The 21963-nt window shown below is 31.0% G+C and overlaps 2 protein-coding genes across 2 annotated transcripts; one reads left to right on the top strand and one right to left on the bottom strand.

The window, feature by feature from the left end:
- The first annotated feature begins 1047 nt into the window (after window positions 1-1047).
- Window positions 1048-2899, top strand: LOC139881269 (UPF0664 stress-induced protein C29B12.11c-like). The gene is made up of 5 exons (XM_071865777.1): window positions 1048-1240; window positions 1609-1720; window positions 2034-2105; window positions 2176-2399; window positions 2582-2899. The coding sequence occupies exons 1-5, from the start codon at window positions 1131-1133 to the stop codon at window positions 2676-2678; spliced, it is 615 nt and encodes a 204-aa protein (XP_071721878.1). The 5' UTR covers window positions 1048-1130; the 3' UTR covers window positions 2679-2899.
- Window positions 2900-4018: 1119 nt separating this feature from the next.
- On the bottom strand, window positions 4019-4456 carry LOC139844332 (uncharacterized). Its single transcript, XM_071834555.1, has one exon. It carries the CDS (start codon window positions 4454-4456, stop codon window positions 4019-4021), a length of 438 nt encoding a protein of 145 aa, XP_071690656.1.
- Window positions 4457-21963: the final 17507 nt, after the last annotated feature.

Raw genomic sequence — 21963 nt, 5'->3', positions numbered from 1 at the left:
ACTCTGATTACCTAAAATATCAAACCCAACCTTTTTATTAAACAGACCCAATGCATCTTCAAAAGCACGACCAAGACCAACAATACCCGCATGACGTAGGAGCTTGGTCTGCAACCCAGCAGACTGTAATCGAAAAGCCAGAAAAGCATAATGACGAACATCTTCCGCAGAATAAACACCAAGCCCTCCAAATGCAAATGGCAAGGTGGCAAGCCGCCACTGCCAATCACCAAACCCAGGCCCTGAAGCAGTAACAATACGCTCCAAGGAAGATCGAAGGGCTCCATCGAAAGCGCGTTGAGCCGCCTCAAATATACTAGGAGGACAAGTACGCAAGGTAAAGTAGAGTTTAGAAACTCCCGTACATGCCCTAAGCAACAACAACTCACACTGAGGATCATCAAGCTTAGCAACCTTATCCATAAGCGCAATGGACTTGGTCACCCTTTGCATCACCAGTTCACTACTAAAACCAAGATCGGAACTTGCGGGGGCCCCAAGCAACTTAACACCATTTAAAGGTCGAGCAATATTAGGAGGAAAGACACCTACTTGCCTGCTGCGAGGGTCCTCCGTAGGCCAGAAAATTTCTGTTTTTTCAACGTTGAGATGTAGCCCAAAACGAGGCCCATCCCCCATAATCAAATGCAAAACCTTCCCCACCACCAAAGTGTCCCCAATAATAGTGCCATCATCCAAATACCACGCCTGAAGACAAACCTCAAAATTATCTGTGATTTTAGAAACCAAGGGTTATAAGACCAAAGCAAAAAGCAGCGGACCAAGGGGATCACCCTGTTGCACACCCTCTGAGAAGACCATAGGGTGTGGTTCCTTATTATTATTATTATTATTATTATTATTATTATTATTATTATTATTGCTTGCTTTTTTTATTATTTATTTATTTATTTATGTATTTTTAGAAAAAGAACTTAAGTTTTCTGTTTGGCAATCTTGTTAACCCCTTTCGTGGTAACGTCTGGAATATTGTAGTTGTAGATATTGTAGATATCAATATCAAAATCAAAGGCCTTATATATCAAAATAATACAGAAAATAAACAACCGACACTAGAAATCTGATCAAACTAAAAATCGAAATAAAAGATCGTGCTGAAATATTCGGTTATGGCGCTTAACCCTAATTTGTACGGAAACGGGATGCCCGTAGCATTCGTCAACGAGATGTTCGTCTTGATCAGAGACGGTGTCGAATTTGAGGTCGACAAAATCCCTGGGTAATTTCATTAATTAATTTATCCATCAAAATTTTTTTTTTTTTTTTTCAATATATCAATCAACCTAGTAGTTTATCCTTCTTTCTGTATATGATTGAATGATTTTGGGAGGATGAACACATGATACAATTGTTTACGTGAAATTAGGGTTTATGATATCAATTTGTGAGACTTAGTTTGTGAAGTAAGCTATCGTATTTGTCAAACTAATTTTGATTATTATGACTGTGATTAGTGCTATATGATCCCCGATCAACTATATAAATTCATTGGTATGTATAAATTGTATGAAGTTGTATGCTTATATGTGTATATAGGATCCTCTGCTTAGTCAGTTTGACCTAACTGTTGTGGTTTGCTCTGTTTAGGGCCAATGGAGGAGTTGCTAAAGCAAAGGGGAAAATATATCTGTCGAATGTTCGCATGGTTTTTGTTGCTGATAAACCTAAAGACAATTTCGTTGCTTTTGATATGCCCCTGGTGAGCAATGTTTAAGTTTTTTGTTGAATGGTAGGAGTTATTAGTATGCCTTTGTAAATTAGTGCAGTTCAAGCGATAAACCTTTGCATAGGCCCCTTTTGATATGCCGTTGTTACTGATAAACTAGTTCCTTACATGTTTCAAGTTACTTAAAATGTTCATTTCATAATATGTTTTATAATCAAAGTAATTGGACTAGTCATCAATCATTATAACAGACTATTAACACTTCTGATTATCCAGCTTCTGTTAGCTACCCTGGGCGTAGTCTTATTTATGCAGAATCAGTTATTTGACTTTGTTTTTCTTGCAGCTTTATGTGCATGGAGAAAAGTTTAACCAGCCAATATTTCACTGCAACAATATATCTGGATTTGTGGAACCTGTAAGTAGATTGTGATATATTTACTTGTGAAATATAGCCAGTTATCTTACATAATGATCTCCAATTGTAGGTAGTCCCAGATGACCAACACAGGGCGTTATACTCTACTCACTCATTCAAGATTTTGTTCAAGGAAGGAGGCTGTGGAACATTCGTGCCCTTATTTTTCAACCTGATCAAATCTGTGAGACAATATAATCAACAATTTAGTGCTGCTGCTGCTGCTGCTGAGCCTCGTCCTGCTGATCCTTTAAGAGCAGCAGAAACACCTGTTGATGAAATGATGAGATGCGCGTAAGTAATCTCTTATCTGCAAGTCAAGTAACTGGTTAATTTAGGTTTTGGGTCAAAATGGTTAGGTATTGACCTAAAAGGCAGGGTTGGGTTCAAATGACCACCTATGGTGTTTCTCAATCAACTTGAATATGTGCAAGCATATACATAACTGCATATAACACTCTTTATTGTGTGTGTAGATATGTTGATCCTAATGATCCAACAAGGATCTTTCTGCAGCAACCCAATTCAGATTCACAGCTCAGACGCCGTACATATCATCCACAACCTGAATAATGCTGATCATCAAGCTTCTTTCATCTGAAAGATCATCAGACATTATCATTATTATCATTATGTTAAAAACACATATATGTCTACCGAAAGACTTTCTTCAGTTATGTATGTGATGATTACATGAAAAGTTCTGTACATGAGAACTAAATATGTTTGTATTGATATGTTTTAAACTGTTGCTACTTTAACTGAAAGCCTTTTGTTGTTATTTGAATCAATTTGGTGACATGTTTGATCAAATTTGAACCAGTTACTGCCAACATTGTAGAACAGTGATCTTTGTTCAAGACACAAATCAGGAATCGAAGTAGCCTTCAAATTTGGAGTACGATCGACTTATAAGCTAGAACAGATGTCACCTAATGTAGGATCGACTTATAAGCTAGAACAGATGTCACTTAATGTGGTTTTTGAAATGTGGAATTTACAACACTATCTCACCAGCTTAAATTAACTTTAAAACAGAGCGGTAGATTTGAGTTAGATCATCATTTGAAAAGTTATCTTTTATTGTTAGGAGAAAACATTTATATAGTTGACGTGAAGACAAGCCAGTTACATTTTGAAAGTAGAAATATTTCAATTTCTTCTAAAAATTGTTAATTTGTTAAAATCAATAAGTAGTAAAAGAATAAGTATGTGTGGAATTGGGTATTGTTGTTGTATATCTCATTGTATTTTGTTGGTAAAAGAAGCATGCCTCGAATATGTAAACTCAATAATGATATATATGAATGCATTCTTAAGCTTTAATTACAAAAATACAATAATAAATATATCTTCTTATTTGTTTAAATTTTAAAATTTCTTATACATTCAGGACCTGGTGGCCTTTTAAATAGCATGCAACTTGAACGATGGTGCATGGTTTCTTCTATATTTTATTCATATATAATAAAATTAGGAAACAGATTTCTTGTTTCAGGAGAAAAAACATAAAACAGATAGGAGTAATATTTACAAACTATGGATCTTACACATAAAAAAATAAAAATAATAATAAAAAAACTGGAACAATACTACAATAGAACTGAAGATATACAGTGCTTATAATAAACCCATAAAGATTTTCTTTATAAAGGAAATATTCATATTTATTTTACACCTTGAGGATTTAAACTATATGTTCTTAGGTACACTTTCCTTCTTTCCTCTTATTTCTCAAAAAAATTGAAATATTTCTATAGGAAAGAAGGATCACATCCCATTGATCATGCAATGCATCCCAATATTGTTATCCAAATCCTAATAATTAGACTTACATCTAACACATACATAAAATAAAATAAATGAAATAAAATAAACTTAATTAGACAATGAGAAGTTGCTCTTATAATTAATTATTCTTCATAGATACTTTCAAGAATAGGCCTCCAATCTCCACCATGTACAGAACGCCGAGCTCTACGATGACCACCTTTCTTCGTCGACAAGACCATAACATCAGATGACACATCAGCACAAGTCATAGGGACGACAACAGGCTTGATTTTTCGACATTGTTTTTGTTTTTTTTCAGGGATAGAGGACGAAGGTATCAAGAAATAAATATTACCCCTTTTTAGTTGAGACGAGTTTGAGATAATGAGTATTCGTCGTACAACTCCTTGCGAAAAAGATTTCGTTAAGACATGATTATGGTGATTCTTGAGGAAATCACCGGCCGTGATTGGTCCAGTGATCTCTTCGACGTGGCCGTTTAAATGAATTACACGGATTAAATCGAGTGCACCACAGGGAAGAACACATGACAAACAACATTGTAGACCGTTTCCCATGTTAAAATGTTGAAATGTTTTGAGGGTGGTAATGAAAATGTTGTGTTGGGAGTATGCATATGTAGAAGGAGACCGAACAGGTTGGTGATCATGGTCTTGCGCGTTTTGGAGGTGAATTATTAATTAATATCCACTTGCCAAGTGACAAATTTGTATTCTTCATGATATTAATTTGTGAAGATAATCCACATATGTAGGAATATATCTTTAAGAAAATTTCTAGAGGTATATATAACATTACTATGTGTTTGGAAAATCATGTGTACTTTTACCAAATCCGATTAACGCAGCGGATAGTTAAAATAATAATCTTTTATTATTTCATAAAACTTTTACAAGATTAAAAGTTCATATATTTAAATTTAATAAAATATGCACATGATTAACGATCCCAAAGATCCAGTTACACTACAAATAATTGTCAAAATATGTAATTCACAAAGTGAGTAAACGATATACCTTTCTTGAAGAAATCGATGGAAGGAGAGAAACCTACGATCAAAAATATGACCGTCTCTTAGGATAGTCCACACTACACTTCAAACCACCGTCAATGGATGTTAGTCCAAACCCAAATAACTTATTATAATAATCAAATTATTATAATAAAACAATATATAATACTCCGTATAACTCTTCGATAAGAAACCAAAAAAACAATGTAAGTTTCTTTGGTCTTATGCATAAACAATAAAGAAAAATTAAGTTTTCTTTTCTTTTGTTACTTTGGAACACGAAATCAGAGAAAGACACTTGTGGGATTTCTTTTATTTTGTTTTGTATATCCTCTTCATCTCATAACCCAACGAATATATCATATATTCATATATATATATATATATATATATATATATATATGAATATATGATATACTCCGTTTGTTTGGCAGCAAAAAGCAAAGCAAAAGAATATTTTGTTTTCGATTTTTTTGTCTGTAACATTTTAAAAAGTCGTATTTCTCAAATACTTTAGGGGTATGTTATGTAACTTATAATTAATTATTTCTATCATGTCGCTTTCATGTGAATAGTAAATTAATTAATTTCGTTTCATTTACTATTCATATGAATAGTAAATGAATTAATTTCAATTCGCTATTTTGTTACTTGAGTAATATATATACATCATATCTCTTTTATCCTTAATTAGAAAACAATTATGATGACATTTTTTTTTTTGCTAAAAGGACACTTGTCAAAATACCACCCATTAGATGAGAACCCAAAATTAAATCTAAACCCTTTAAATTCGTGATGGCGTCATTTAGGTTTGTGAGCGGCAGTTAAGGATTTTAATTACAAAAGTGCCCATGATTATAGGCAGTTACAAGTAACCTTCAAACTTCTCCTTCACGCATACACTTTATTTATACGGAGTATAATTTTAGGGCTGATTTAGAACAAATATCCTCAACATTATCAATTTGCGTAGTGGGATCGATACTCTTAGATGCAATGATGAAGAAAAGGAGAAATACAATTCGATCTATGGCGATGTTGAAGACGTTATGAAACATCGATTGTGAAACATCCATTACGATTCGCTAGGGTTTGCCAAGTGTAACTGCAGATCGATACTCTTGGATGCAGTGATGAAGAAAAGGGGAAATACAATACTTAATAAATCTGCTTCAATTTTCGCTTTAGACTCGCTTGTCGGTTGGTATTGTTCTTTGATTATTTGAACTATAAGTTTATTGGTAACGTAACTTATTGTTGTGTTGATTTAGGGAAAAGTGCTTATCCGATGATTTCTTGCAATGTTGTTGTTTTAATATCTATGCGATTATTCGGGTTTTTTCGATAATGATTTTATGCAATTGTGAACTAACCACTGTGAATGAGAAATTCTGATTAATATTTAGGAGTATGCGAATTAAGGGTTTTTGTTAACTGAATTAGCTTTTTTGGTGTAAAGGGTTTTTGTTACCTGAATTATCTTTTTTTATTTTGGTGTTTTGTTGGTGATACTATAAAGAGTAATCTTTGTTATTGGATGTTTTTGTTAAGATCTTATTCCCTCATAGTTCTTTCCTTGAGCCACATAATATAATGAAACACACTTTATGTTTGTTTTGTAATGTTGTTCTTCTAAATTTGTTTCAGATTCTTGATCATTGTGGATTAAAGATGGGGTTAGTGCATTTTATTAAAAAAATTTCCTATCTCATTATTTTCATATGTTCTGGATATAATTTTTTTTTTCTTTTGATTTGTCTTCACTGGAAGTAGAAAGTTGGAGCAATTTTATAGAAGAGTTAATGACGTGCTACACATGAAAAATCAACTCAGATCATCGGGGATGTTATTTCAACCTAAGGTAGATAGTTCAAGTTGCTACTTAAAATTTTATGCTTTTATGCATTTGACAATAAAAATTTAGTAGTTAATCACTCTTCAAGTGACGGTTATTTTGATGTCAGATTTGATATTGGTTGGTTTAAACACGCCCACTATGTTGTAATAAGTGTGTTGGCAAGTAACACATTTAGAATATGATTTTGACCCGTTTGTGTAATTTTCAACTTCGAAGTAACACATTTAGAATTTGATTTCGAAATGTAGGATGAGTCTGGTCACTCGGGTCAGCTGGATAAGGAAACAAGTCGTCAACCCATTTCATGTCATTTTGGGGGGAAAATGTCAAAATGACTCCCGGACAAAATTTTGCGGGCTCGAAAGTTAAAAAGGGTAAAGTCTATGAAAACTAATTATTGTGTTAGAAAGTAGATCCGATGATTTTCAAATTGATATGTGATATGTTTGAGTTTATAGAGTCTAAACGGGTTTTAAACTTTCGTCCAAATGGGTCATTGCATTTGCTGAAATGCTGATGCTCTAACAACATGTGCAGTGTTTTTTATCGCTGGGATGATCATTAGCATAAATTTATTTATGCTCAAGTGATAGATCATTTTTTCTGATAAATAAATGAACTTGTAACTAAAAATAAAAAATGTCCAGCTGACTATGGAACGGGTGAAGCGACCCGTCCTAATTCATAAGGACGAATACAATAACATATGGTTACATCACGAGGCAATTTGACCTCTACATGATAAATTTTACAAACATTGCATTCGTTTTTAAAAGACAACATTTCATTACATTGAAAGTTGACAGGCATGCATACCATTTCATAATATGTCTCAATCTATAAATGACTTAATCTGTTATCTTCTTAATAATAATCTTTATTGAACTCAATGACTTGAATGCAACGTCTTTTGAAATATGCCATGAATGACTCCAAGTACTATCTCTAAATGAGCAAATGCACAGCAGAAGATTTCCTTAATACCTGAGAATAAACATGCTTTAAAGTGTCAACCAACAGGTTGGTGAGTTCATTAGTTTATCGTAATCAATCATTTCCATAATATTAATAGACCACAAGATTTCCTTTATTCAATAATCATACACTCGCAAGTTTTTAAAAATCATTCATATGGATTGAACACCTGGTAACCGACATTAACATCATGCATATAGAATATCCCCAAAACAGAAATACATCTGTATAATATAAACTCGAAGTACTGAAGCATACCATTTTCCAGTATGGGGGGTGTTAGTGCCCGTAGATCTACCTTTAGGATTCGCGTCAATTAGGGTGTCTGTTCCCTAATTCTTAGGCTACCTGTGATGACCCGGGAATTTCCGACCAAATTTAAACTTTAATCTTTATATGATTCCGACACGATAAGCAAAGTCTGTAATGTTGAGTCTTAAAAATGTTGGAACAGTGTTCATATATTCAATTACCCTTTGACCGTGCTCACCGATTCACGAACATTTAATTGTAAATAGATATGTGTGTATGTGTATATATAATAATTCGAAAAATAATTTGAAGTATTATATGTTGTTAAAAATTAATAAAATAAAAATAAGATATTATAATAATTATTATTTAAAATATATCTCTATATATAAATAAAGTATATTAAAAATAAATATTAGATGATTGTAATACTCGTTTGATGTTCCGATTAATATTAAGCAAATCTAAAATGAACTTATATGATTTTAAAATAAACGGTGATCCGAAAATGAGTTCTATAAATTTTAGGCTTACTAAAAATGTATTTAGGACCTAGCCATTAAATTTTAACACTTTTTATATTTTACCCACAAATGAGAGGGACAGTTGATGTAATTTTATGTAGCAAATTAATGACCGAATTTTATACCATAATGACCAAAATAAATAAATAAAGTTAATTTAAAAATATGGGATTTTTTTTTCTGAAATTTTTTATCCGCCACTGATTAACAACGGAGTACCAAATACTATCCCTAAACTGTCGGTAGAAATTAAATCTTGTTATTGCACGTTGTCAAATGGCATTTGTTATATGTATTATTATTATTATTATATTTATTATATTTAGTAATATATCTAAATTTATTCTATATTTATATATGTTTAGATTGTGGAATCAAACACACACACAAATACAATCACCAACTACCAAATCCATCTATCTAACTTTATTTCATTTCATCCTAACTTTTCACTATAGCTAATTGAAAGACATCTTCACCAAACCACCACTAAACAATTTCCGTTTCTTTTCAAATCAACTCTTCAATTCAACATATGATAATTATTAATTAGATTAATTATATATATATATATATATATATATATATATATATATATATATATATATATATACATATAAGGTGATTTACATATACATCCACATTTTTCTCATCCACACCTATCACCATTCACGACACCTCCCACCACCCAAAACCATCACCGGACTAACACGTTGGATCACCATTGACCACCCATCAACATCCTTCAATCAAGAACCGCCATCTCTCTATTTCTCTCTTTCTCCTCTCTTTTCCTTTTTCCTCTTCGTAAATCATCAACCATAACCGTTACCTACAACCACATCACCACCATGATTATTTCTTCCCTCTCTCTCTATATCTCACTCATCTTCTCTTACCCATTTTCTGTTAGTAAACGAACACCATCACCACCAGCAACCGTTTATTATTTCTGTTACTGGGTCACTATGAATTACTTCTGTTTGAAGAAGGAAACAACCATGGTCACCACTGCAGTTGTAGCTGCTTTGATACTCGTTTCTATTTCGATTTATTCAAACCCACTTCTTGCTACTACACGTTATTTTTCTGTTTCTTTGTTCAATTAAAACCACCGAACAACTACCACCCATTTAACCACCACCTCGGACCACTACAATCACCGTTAAAGATTTAAAGTTTCCGTTTCTAATCAAATGAACCGAATACCATTGTTACCGCTCTTTTTCTTGTTTCATTCGTGAAGTACTCACACAACCAATTCACCTCCATTAAACCATCATCACTACTAAACCGTCACCATGAATGTTCTTCTACTATTCTCAGTCATTCGATCACTGTAAATGCAGCTGCTATTTTATGTATCTGTTACCATCGAAACCCACGTGATGAAGATGATGAACCGTGACGGAGGAAAATGATGACGACCGTATTAGCGTATAACTACGATGATCATGATGTTACGGATGTGATGATGATGCAGTAATAATCGAAAATGATGATGTTTCATGACGATGATGATGATATAATGATCTAATGGTGATGATAATAATAATTGATAAATAAAGAAGAAGCAGAAACAGAAAGGTAATAAAATTTAGATGGGATAGAAATCAGGAAAACATAAATGGATGTATGGTTAAGAGTGTTTGGGTGTAACGAATGGTCAGGGGTTCAATCTCATCTTACTGCAAAAATTTTTGTTATTTAATCTATACATGGGCACGTATTATAATAGCCTTTGGGCCGTAGGAATGTTGGGCCGTTATAACTTGCATTTCATGTTGGGCCGAAATGGAACAGAAACAAGTTAAATATATTTGGCTATGGTATTATTACAGAAAAACTGAATTGGTCAAATGGTTTAAGGTGGTTACGGTTAAACGAGAGGTCATGAGTTCGAGCGTGGTCGTGGGCATTTCTTTTTAGAACGATTCTTTTTAAAAGGGTATACATTCTTTTTCTTTCTAATTATTATTATTATTATTATTATTATTATTATTATTATTATTATTATTATTATTATTATTATTATTATTATTTGTTGTTAATATTAATTATTATTATGCTAATTATTAGTAAAGTTGTTATCATTATCATTATTATTAATATTCTAATTATTGTTATTATTAGTGATTGTTATTAATACAAGTATTATAGTTATTATTATTATTATTATTACTAAAATAAGTATTAGTTACCATTTATTATTTATAAATAGAATTACAAATATGATTATTAGTATTTTTATTACTAATATTATTATCATTTCCAGTATTATTATTAAGTAGTAATGTTATTAATATTATCTTAGTATTATCATAAGTATTACTAAAAACATAATTATTACCATTTTAGTATTATTATCAGAATTATGATTATGATTGTTATTAGTATGAAAATAATACGAATTACTATTATTTTCGTAAATATTAGCATTTGTATCTTTCTATAAATAATAGAATTGTTAATATTAACATAAGTATTATTATTTGTATTATCACGAGTATTATTATTATGTAATTACTAAAATCAGTAACATAGCTATCATTAACAGTAAAATTAATATTTTACAATTATAATTATCAATATCACTATAATTATCATTAATAAGATTATTAATATTATTATCTCATTAGTAATATTAAGTATTATAATTACTATCATTTTTTACCGATATTAATATTATTTTGGATTTATTATAACTACTATTATTAATAAACAAATATATATGTTAAAAATATATTTAATACATATAACATAACAAAAATTACTAACAAAATTATTAAAAGTATATATCTAATAAATTTATATATATTGTTCGGTTACAACTATGTATATTAATAAATATACAAATGTTATAGGTTCGTGAATCCGAGGCCAACCCTGCATCGGTCAATATCGTTATATGTATTTTTACTACAAAATACAGTATTGTGAGTTTCATTTACCTTTTTACCCTTTATATTTTTGGGCTGAGAATACATGCGTAAAATTTTTATAAATATTTTTACGAAATAGACACAAGTAATCAAAACTACATTATATGGATGAATGATCAAAATCGAATATGCCCCTTTTTATTAAGTCTGGTAATCTAAGAATTAGGGAACAGAAACCCTAATTGACGCGAACTCTAAAGATAGATCTATCGGGCCCAACAAGCCCCATCCAAAGTACCGGATGCTTTAGTACTTCGAAATTTATATCATGTCCGATGGAGGATCCCGGAATGATGGGGATATTCTTATATGTATATTGTGAATGTCGGTTACCAGGTGTTCAATCCATATGAATGATTTTTGTCTCTATGCATGGGACGTATGTTTATGGAAAATGGAAATATGAAATCTTGTGGTCTATTAAAATTATGAAATGATTATTTATGTTAAACTAATGAACTCACCAACCTTTTGGTTGACACTTGAAAGCATGTTTATTCTCAGGTATGCAATAAATCTTCCGCTGTGCATTTGCTCATTTTAGAGATATTACTTGGAGTCATTCATGACATATTTCAAAAGACGTTGCATTCGAGTCATTGAGTTCATCAAGATTATTATCAAGTCATTCATAGTTGGATATATTAGGAAATGGTATGCATGCCGTCAACTTTTGATGTAATGAAAGTTTGTCTTTTAAAAACGAATGCAATGTTTGTAAAATGTATCATATAGAGGTCAAGTACCTCGCGATGTAACCAAATGTAATGTATTCGTCCGGATGGATTAGGACGGGTCCTTTCAGTTGGTATCAGAGCGGTGGTCGTAGCGAACCAGGTCTTGCATTAGTGTGTCTAACTAGTAGTCGTTAGGATGCATTAGTGAGTCTGGACTTCGACCTAGTCTGCATGTCAAAAAAAAAAAATTTGCTTATCATTTTGTGTCGAAAATTATCTGCTTATCATTCTTAGTCTAGACACATCTTGCTGCATTGATTGCATGAATAGTGTATAGACAAGATTCATATCTTAGCGTATTTGTTACTGTAAACCTTACCTGGCGTATCCCGTAAATTCTTCCGTAATCTACGAAACCTTTTGATCTATATATATGGATATTCTATGTAATTAAGAATACCATCCGTTAGTCAGAAAATCATTTCATATTTAAAAAAAAAAAAAAAATTCTTTATTCAATCGTACGAAATGGAATTCGTCATTAGTTCAAGTCACTCGGATTCCGAAATGGAATCCCACTCAAGCTCCGAAAGCAGTGTGACCGGAATGGATCAACCAATCAGTCATCATCTATTCTGGATGAATTGGGGATGGGTTCGCAGCCTCCTCAATCATTGGAGACAAGAAGAAGGTGATCCTTTCCATCCACCACATTGCCCTATTGGCGAAGAACCAGAAGCACTTACCGGTGAACCTGTTCGAAACACCATTTTTTCTCTCATTTCCAGAGTATCTCGCCATGATTATATACTATACCAAATTCTAGATTATATTTATCCGCTAGTCCGAACCGAAAATCACCCCGGTGTAATAGAAGAAATCAACGAACTTCGCGCTCGGGTAGTGGCTTTAGAGAATATGGTGCGAAGGTTACAAACACCAGCAGCAGCACCAGCAGCATAACCAGTACCACCACCAATGTCAACAGTACCATCACCACCACCAACATCAACATCCGCATCCCACACCTCAACATCTTAATCTATACCTCGAACATCAACATCATACGCACCATGGATACCAAGGAGTACCAACAACAACAACATCATCACACGTCTCAACCTCGCAATCTATACCTCAAGCATAATCATCGTTCTACAAATCGTTTTACGAATCGACCTACATAAACTATCTTTGTCCTTCAGGGTGATTATGTAATCTCTAATATTTTAGAGAATATGTACTCTAGTTCTAGCCATAAATCTGATGAGTTTAATATCACATTGACTCATTAAATCCATAATTACGTCCGAAGAAAATATATATGTATATATGTTTTCATAAAGATTGTAATTAAAATTTTTACTGTACAAACTGTTAATGGTGAAAATATTTTAACGGGTAGGTAATACCCGAGGAATATTTAGATTTCGCATTAATAAGTTACACTGTACATTCTTCGAATATAATTCAACAGTCCTTTACTATTCTACTTGCAACCACAGCTATACGAATCCGTTCATCACAGAATAACCATTTTCATTCAATTTCATATTTGGATTTTGATTTATCAGAATCCAACAAGTGGCATAACGAAGAAAATAATTGACACAATAAAATTTGTTAGAAACAAATAAATTAACTATGAGGAATTTTGTTAAGAATCCACGCTAACTGTTCCTAGCTAATTTTTCCTAGCTAACTGATTATATTTTATTTTATCGCAATTTAATTATCGCAATTTACATTCTCGCAATTTTATTTATCGTCATTTAATTTCTGTTATTTACTTTACGCACCTTATTTATCGTCATTTAATTTCTGTTATTTATTTTTACGCACTTTAAATATCGGGACACGAATACAAGGTTTTGACATATCATATCGACGCATCTATATATATTATTTGGAATCACCATAGACACTCTATATGCAGTAATGATCGAGTTCTCTATACAGGGTTGAGGTTGATTCTACAATAATATATATAGTTTGAGTTGTGATCGAGTCTGAGACAGGTACACGGGTCACGATACGAATTAATTAATTCGTATATTATATATTAAACTGTATATGAATTATTGGACTATCAACTGTGGACTATCGACTGTGGACTAATATGATTGGACAATTAAAATAAATTAAAATATTGATTATAACATATGAACCTAAACAATTCTTCAAGTTTGTCACTTGATTTCATCTCAAATCTCATTGTATCTTGACGATTACAATCTGCGTTCAAACTTCTCATGATTCTTGAAAACACCTCAATCGAGAGGATGAACCAACCGCCTTCATCTACGGAAGGAAAGATTTATGCATATAGTATGCACCTGAAAAATTCTCAAAAACTGAGTAAACGTTTAACACGTAGCTGTGCTAATTCCTTTAGCGTTATTATTATCGAAAATAACTTTGCAATCTCTTTCCAAATTAGTCAATTTTGTCACAGCTCCAGCAAATCAACTTCGATTTTTGTTCAAAACAATCTTATTATAACCTTGATATATATGCGTACTCTTTTATTGTACCGGGGAACCTTTTATATTCCATCATATTACCGGCAGACGTACCAGTAACCTCGTTGCTCCTTAGTTTAAATCCCTCCTACAAATCACTATATTTATCTATTGAAGTCTCGTCATGTACTCATCCGCATCTTGTAACGAGAACTGCCATAACAATTACAGTAATTAGCAATCAGTACTTTGAAAACTCACAGCATATCTACATCAACAGTTATATGTATGACATTTATCTCTTAGAATTATGATCTCTCATTCTGAAATTTCTGAAAAGCACTCAGTCACAAATCAATACTCTGAATGTTGAAAAATCTGAATGAAGCAACCGAAACCATAGACAACCGTAAACGACCTTAATCATCGAAAGTTTGATGATAAAGAATAGTATGTTGGAAAAACTCAGAAAAGTTAGAACTGAAAAACGGATTGAGCTAACCACGAAGGAGACCAAGGACAAATACAAGTACCATACCATATATTCAAAGAATCCAGGTAATTCTGGATCCGATGAAACCTTCAACGAATATCTTGCTCCGTACTCCTGTTAAAATCTTGCGGAAAATCTTCCTCATCAACCATCGAACTTAGAAATTCCAAAAAAATATCATCATCAATATCTTTGATATTTCTGAGGATATTTTCATAAATATTCTCGTTCAAAATTATATACCTCTTCGTGTTTCCTGTGTATCATTATATTGGAAACATTCAATAGAAAATTTAGTACCGAAAAGCAGATTATACGAAACTATGAAGAAAGCAGTGGACAAATCACAAAGAATAAGTTTGACTTCAAAGAATCCAAATAATTCAATACCTGCTAAAGTCTTTAGTGAATATCTTGCTTCTGACTCCAAACTCTTGTGGACAAATTTTCTTCACCATCCTTCGACATTAGAAATTCCAAGATATCATCGTATCTTTCATTATAAATATCCTCCATATTTCTGAAGATATTTTTATAACTATTCTTATCTGAAATCATTAATCTCTTCGTGTCATCAGTGTTACATCATATAGAAACTGTTAGTTTCTATATTATGTAAAACTTTCGAGTTTAAAATATGAATGTTATTGAAGTAATGTTGGAAACTGATGCATGAGTTAGTATAATATAATGACACTTGATCAACGTGATTATATTACAGTAAGTCATGCTGAGTTTCTAATGGGACATGATGATTCACAGATTATAACATAATCATGTACCATGTTACACGACTCTTATATTTTATCTGATATATAGACATATCAAGAACATATTTTTTTGATAGTTCTATCTTTCCCGGATATTCTGGTAATTTGACAAATCAAATCGTGCTAATACCTTCTTTCTTATTTAGAACATGATGTTTATCCGAAATTCCATACTTACGAATTCTGGACCATTACTCGCTTTACTAGAGGTCGGGATAATATATATATAAAAAAAAAGAGAAAATATAAAGCCCAACAACCACACCGAAATTACAAACCGTGGATATCAGCGCGTATAGAAATATAAAGACACGGGAGGATTATAAATACAATAATCCCTAAAGCATAGTAGAAATAAATGGATTCCTCCAGTGGAAGTTGAAAAAGGAGAATGATTGTTGCGATAATCAGGATAAGGACAAGGATCAGAACTGGATTAAGCATTTCACGATCTTTTGAATTTGGGAATTGAGTATTGTAGTGGTGAAGATTAATGGAACGGAAAAGGTAATATTTATAATGAAAATATCAGACAGAGGAATCGAGGCAGATCACCGCATTTAATTATAGAAATCTAAATTTTCTTATTCGCAGAAGAATCAAATCTTTTAGATTTCGAAGATTTTCTTCAAATCCCTTAAATTCCGGAATTCAACTAAAACAACGTCAAAAGTTAAGACGCATCCTGTTTTCTAAATTCAATCGTGACTACGTCAAAAGTTAAGATGCATCTTACTTTCAAAATTCAACCCTGACTCTGTCAAAAGTTACAACGAATCTTTACTTATCCTATTTCAATCTTTTGTGATAATTTCACTCGTACGCTTCGAATAATTGAGTTGTTTTTATTCAAATCACCTGATGGTGATAAAACTTTAATTATTGACTCATATTCGTCATGAAAACATTTTTATTGTTAGCCATGACAACCACACTCAAAGTTCGGGACGAAATTTCTTTAACGGGTAGGTACGGTGATAACTCGGGAATTTCCGACCAAATTTAAACTTTAATCTTTATATGATTCCGACACGATAAGCAAAGTCTGTAATGTTGAGTCTTAAAAATGTTGGAACAGTGTTCATATATTCAATTACCCTTTGACCGTGCTCACCGATTCACGAACATTAATTGTAAATAGATATGTGTGTATGTGTATATATATAATAATTCGAAAAATAAATTGAAGTATTATATGTTGTTAAAAATTAATAAAATAAAAATAAGATATTATAATAATTATTATTTAAAATATATCTCTATATATAAATAAAGTATATTAAAAATAAATATTAGATGATTGTAATACTCGTTTGATGTTCCGATTAATATTAAGTAAATCTAAAATGAACTTATATGATTTTAAAATAAACGGTGATCCGAAAATGAGTTCTATAAATTTTAGGCTTACTAAAAATGTATTTAGGACCTAGCCATTAAATTTTAACACTTTTTATATTTTACCCACAAATGAGAGGGACAGTTGATGTAATTTTATGTAGCAAATTAATGACCGAATTTTATACCATAATGACCAAAATAAATAAATAAAGTTAATTTAAAAATATGGGATTTTTTTTCTGAGAATTTTTATCTGCCACTGATTAACAACGGAGTACCAAATATTATCCCTAAACTGTCGGTAGAAATTAAATCTTGTTATTGCACGTTGTCAAATGGCATTTGTTATATGTATTATTATTATATTTATATTTATTATATTTAGTAATATATCTAAATTTATTCTATATTTATATATGTTTAGATTGTGGAATCAAACACACACACAAATACAATCACCAACTACCAAATCCATCTATCTAACTTTATTTCATTTCATCCTAACTTTTCACTATAGCTAATTGAAAGACATCTTCACCAAACCACCACTAAACAATTTCCGTTTCTTTTCAAATCAACTCTTCAATTCAACATATGATAATTATTAATTAGATTAATTTTAATTATATTTATATATATATATATACACACACACACACACACACACACACACATACACACATACATACATACATATAAGGTGATTTACATATACATCCACATTTTTCTCATCCACACCTATCACCATTCACGACACCTCCCACCACCCAAAACCATCGCCGGACCAACACGTTGGATCACCATTGACCATCCATCAACACCCTTCAATCAAGAACCGCCATCTCTCTATTTCTCTCTTTCTCCTCTCTTTTCCTTTTTCCTCTTCGTAAATCATCAACCATAACCGTTACCTACAACCACATCACCACCATGATTATTTCTTCCCCCTCTCTCTATATCTCACTCGTCTTCTCTTACCCATTTTCTGTTAGTAAACGAACACCATCACCACCAGCAACCGTTTATTATTTCTGTTACTGGGTCACTATGAATTACTTCTGTTTGAAGAAGGAAACAACCATGGTCACCACTGCAGTTGCAGCTTATTTGATACTCGTTTCTGTTTCGATTTATTCAAACCCACTTCTTGCTACTACATGTTATTTTTTTGTTTCTTTGTTCAATTAAAACCACCGAACAACTACCACCCATTTAACCACCACCTCGGACCACTACAATCACCGTTAAAGATTTAATGTTTCCGTTTCTAATCAAATGAACCGAATACCATTGTTACCGCTCTTTTTCTTGTTTCATTCGTGAAGTACTCACACAACCAATTCACCTCCATTAAACCATCATCACTACTAAACCGTCACCATGAATGTTCTTCTACTATTCTCAGTCATTCGATCACTATAAATGCTGCTGCTATTTTATGTATCGGTTACCATCGAAACCCACGTGATGAAGATGATGAACCGTGACGGAGGAAAATGATGACCACCGTATTAGCGTATAACTACGATGATCATGATGTTACGGATGTGATGATGATGCAGTAATAATCGAAAATGATGATGTTTCATGACGATGATGATGATATAATGATCTAATGGTGATAATAATAATAATTGATAAATAAAGAAGAAGCAGAAACAGAAAGGGATTTAATAAAATTTAGATGGGATAGAAATCAGGAAAACATAAATGGATGTATGGTTAAGAGTGTTTGGGTGTAATGAAAGGTCAGGGGTTCATTCCCATCTTACTGCAAAATTTTTTGTTATTTAATCTATACATGGGCACGTATTATAATAGCCTTTGGGCCGTAGGAATGTTGGGCCGTTATAACTTGCATTTCATGTTGGGCCGAAATGGAACAGAAACAAGTTAAATATATTTGGCTATGGTATTATTACAGAAAAACTGAATTGGTCAAATGGTTTAAGGTGGTTACGGTTAAACGAGAGGTCATGAGTTCGAGCGTGGTCGTGGGCATTTCTTTTTAGAACGATTCTTTTTAAAAGGGTATACATTCTTTTTCTTTCTAATTATTATTATTATTATTATTATTATTATTATTATTATTATTATTATTATTATTATTATTATTATTATTATTATTATTATTATTATTATTATTATTATTATTATTATGCTAATTATTAGTAAAGTTGTTATCATTATCATTATTTTTAATATTCTAATTATTGTTATTATTAGTGATTGTTATTAATACAAGTATTATAGTTATTATTATTATTATTATTACTAAAATAAGTATTAGTTACCATTTATTATTTATAAATAGAATTACAAATATGATTATTAGTATTTTTATTACTAATATTATTATCATTTCCAGTATTATTATTAAGTAGTAATGTTATTAATATTATCATAGTATTATTATAAGTATTACTAAAAACATAATTATTACCATTTTAGTATTATTATCAGAATTATGATTATGATTGTTATTAGTATGAAAATAATACGAATTACTATTATTTTCGTAAATATTAGCATTTGTATCTTTCTATAAATAATAGAATTGTTAATATTAACATAAGTATTATTATTTGTATTATCACGAGTATTATTATTATGTAATTACTAAAATCAGTAACATAGCTATCATTAACAGTAAAATTAATATTTTACAATTATAATTATCAATATCACTATAATTATCATTAATAAGATTATTAATATTATTATCTCATTAGTAATATTAAGTATTATAATTACTATCATTTTTTACCGATATTAATATTATTTTGGATTTATTATAACTACTATTATTAATAAACAAATATATATGTTAAAAATATATTTAATACATATAACATAACAAAAATTACTAACAAAATGAATATATGAAACATATATATATATATATATATATATATATATATATATATATATATATATATATATATATATATATATATATATATATATATTATTAAAAGTATATATCTAATAAATTTATATATATTGTTCGGTTACAACTATGTATATTAATAAATATACAAATGTTATAGGTTCGTGAATCCGAGGCCAACCCTGCATCGTTCAATATCGTCATATGTATTTTTACTACAAAATACAGTATTGTGAGTTTCATTTACCTTTTTACCCTTTATATTTTTGGGCTGAGAATACATGCGCAAAATTTTTATAAATGTTTTTACGAAATAGACACAAGTAATCAAAACTACATTATATGAATGAATGATCAAAATCGAATATGCCCCTTTTTATTAAGTCTGGTAATCTAAGAATTAGGGAACAGAAACCCTAATTGACGCGAACTCTAAAGATAGATCTATCGGGCCCAACAAGCCCCATCCAAAGTACCGGATGCTTTAGTACTTCGAAATTTATATCATGTCCGATGGAGGATCCCGGAATGATGGGGATATTCTTATATGTATATTGTGAATGTCGGTTACCAGGTGTTCAATCCATATGAATGATTTTTGTCTCTATGCATGGGACGTATGTTTATGGAAAATGGAAATATGAAATCTTGTGGTCTATTAAAATTATGAAATGATTATTTATGTTAAACTAATGAACTCACCAACCTTTTGGTTGACACTTGAAAGCATGTTTATTCTCAGGTATGCAATAAATCTTTCGATGTGCATTTGCTCATTTTAGAGATATTACTTGGAGTCATTCATGACATATTTCAAAAGACGTTGCATTCGAGTCATTGAGTTCATCAAGATTATTATCAAGTCATTCATAGTTGGATATATTAGGAAATGGTATGCATGCCGTCAACTTTTGATGTAATGAAAGTTTGTCTTTTAAAAACGAATGCAATGTTTGTAAAATGTATCATATAGAGGTCAAGTACCTCGCGATGTGACCAAATGTAATGTATTCGTCCGGATGGATTAGGACGGGTCCTTTCACTACCAAGCTAAAAGGGGTGATATTCGATTCGATAATCCAACCATAGAATGTAGTTTCGATTACTTGTGTCTATTCCGTAAAACATTTATAAAAGCAGTGCATGTATTCTCAGTCCCAAAAATATATATTGCAAAAACATTTAAAAAATGAGCAAATAAAACTCACAATACTGTATTTCGTAGTAAAAATACATATGACGGCATTGAACAAGTGCAAGGTTGGCCTCGGATTCACGGACCTATATTAAGTATATATATATATATATATATATATATATATATATATATATATATATTAATAGATTGATCAATATCTGTCTAACAATTTAGGTCAGGTCATAGTGTATCACAATCCTAATGCTCGAGACTAATATGCAAAAGTCAACAAAAGTCAACTTGACTCAAAATGACTTTCAAAATCTATGCAGGATTATTATATAACTTAAATATAGTCATTTTATATATTTAAATATATTTAACAGATTTTTATTAAAGTAAATAATATAAATCATTTATTAATAAATAAAACTTTATATTAAAGTTTATATATAATAAAAATATAGTTTTATATATCTTAAGTAATAAAGAAAGAAAAAGAGCGCGTCGAAAAACGTCGAAAAATAAAAGGTCGAAAAATAAAAATAAGAAAGAAAAATGTCGAAACTTAAAAGTCTAAAAACTAAATCTAAAAAGTTGCGCCTAAAGATATTAAAGCTTAAAAGGAAATCTATATCCAAAACGGCAATAACTTAAAAGGCACTAAAATATATAAACGGCGTCGTAAAATTCTAAAGTGCCTAAATCTTAATCTAAAGAAAAAGCA

Source organism: Rutidosis leptorrhynchoides, chromosome 1 (assembly GCF_046630445.1).
Source record: "Rutidosis leptorrhynchoides isolate AG116_Rl617_1_P2 chromosome 1, CSIRO_AGI_Rlap_v1, whole genome shotgun sequence".
Lineage (NCBI taxonomy): Eukaryota > Viridiplantae > Streptophyta > Magnoliopsida > Asterales > Asteraceae > Rutidosis > Rutidosis leptorrhynchoides.
Note: the sequence above shows the minus strand (reverse complement) of the source record. Positions and strands in the feature narration are given on the sequence as shown.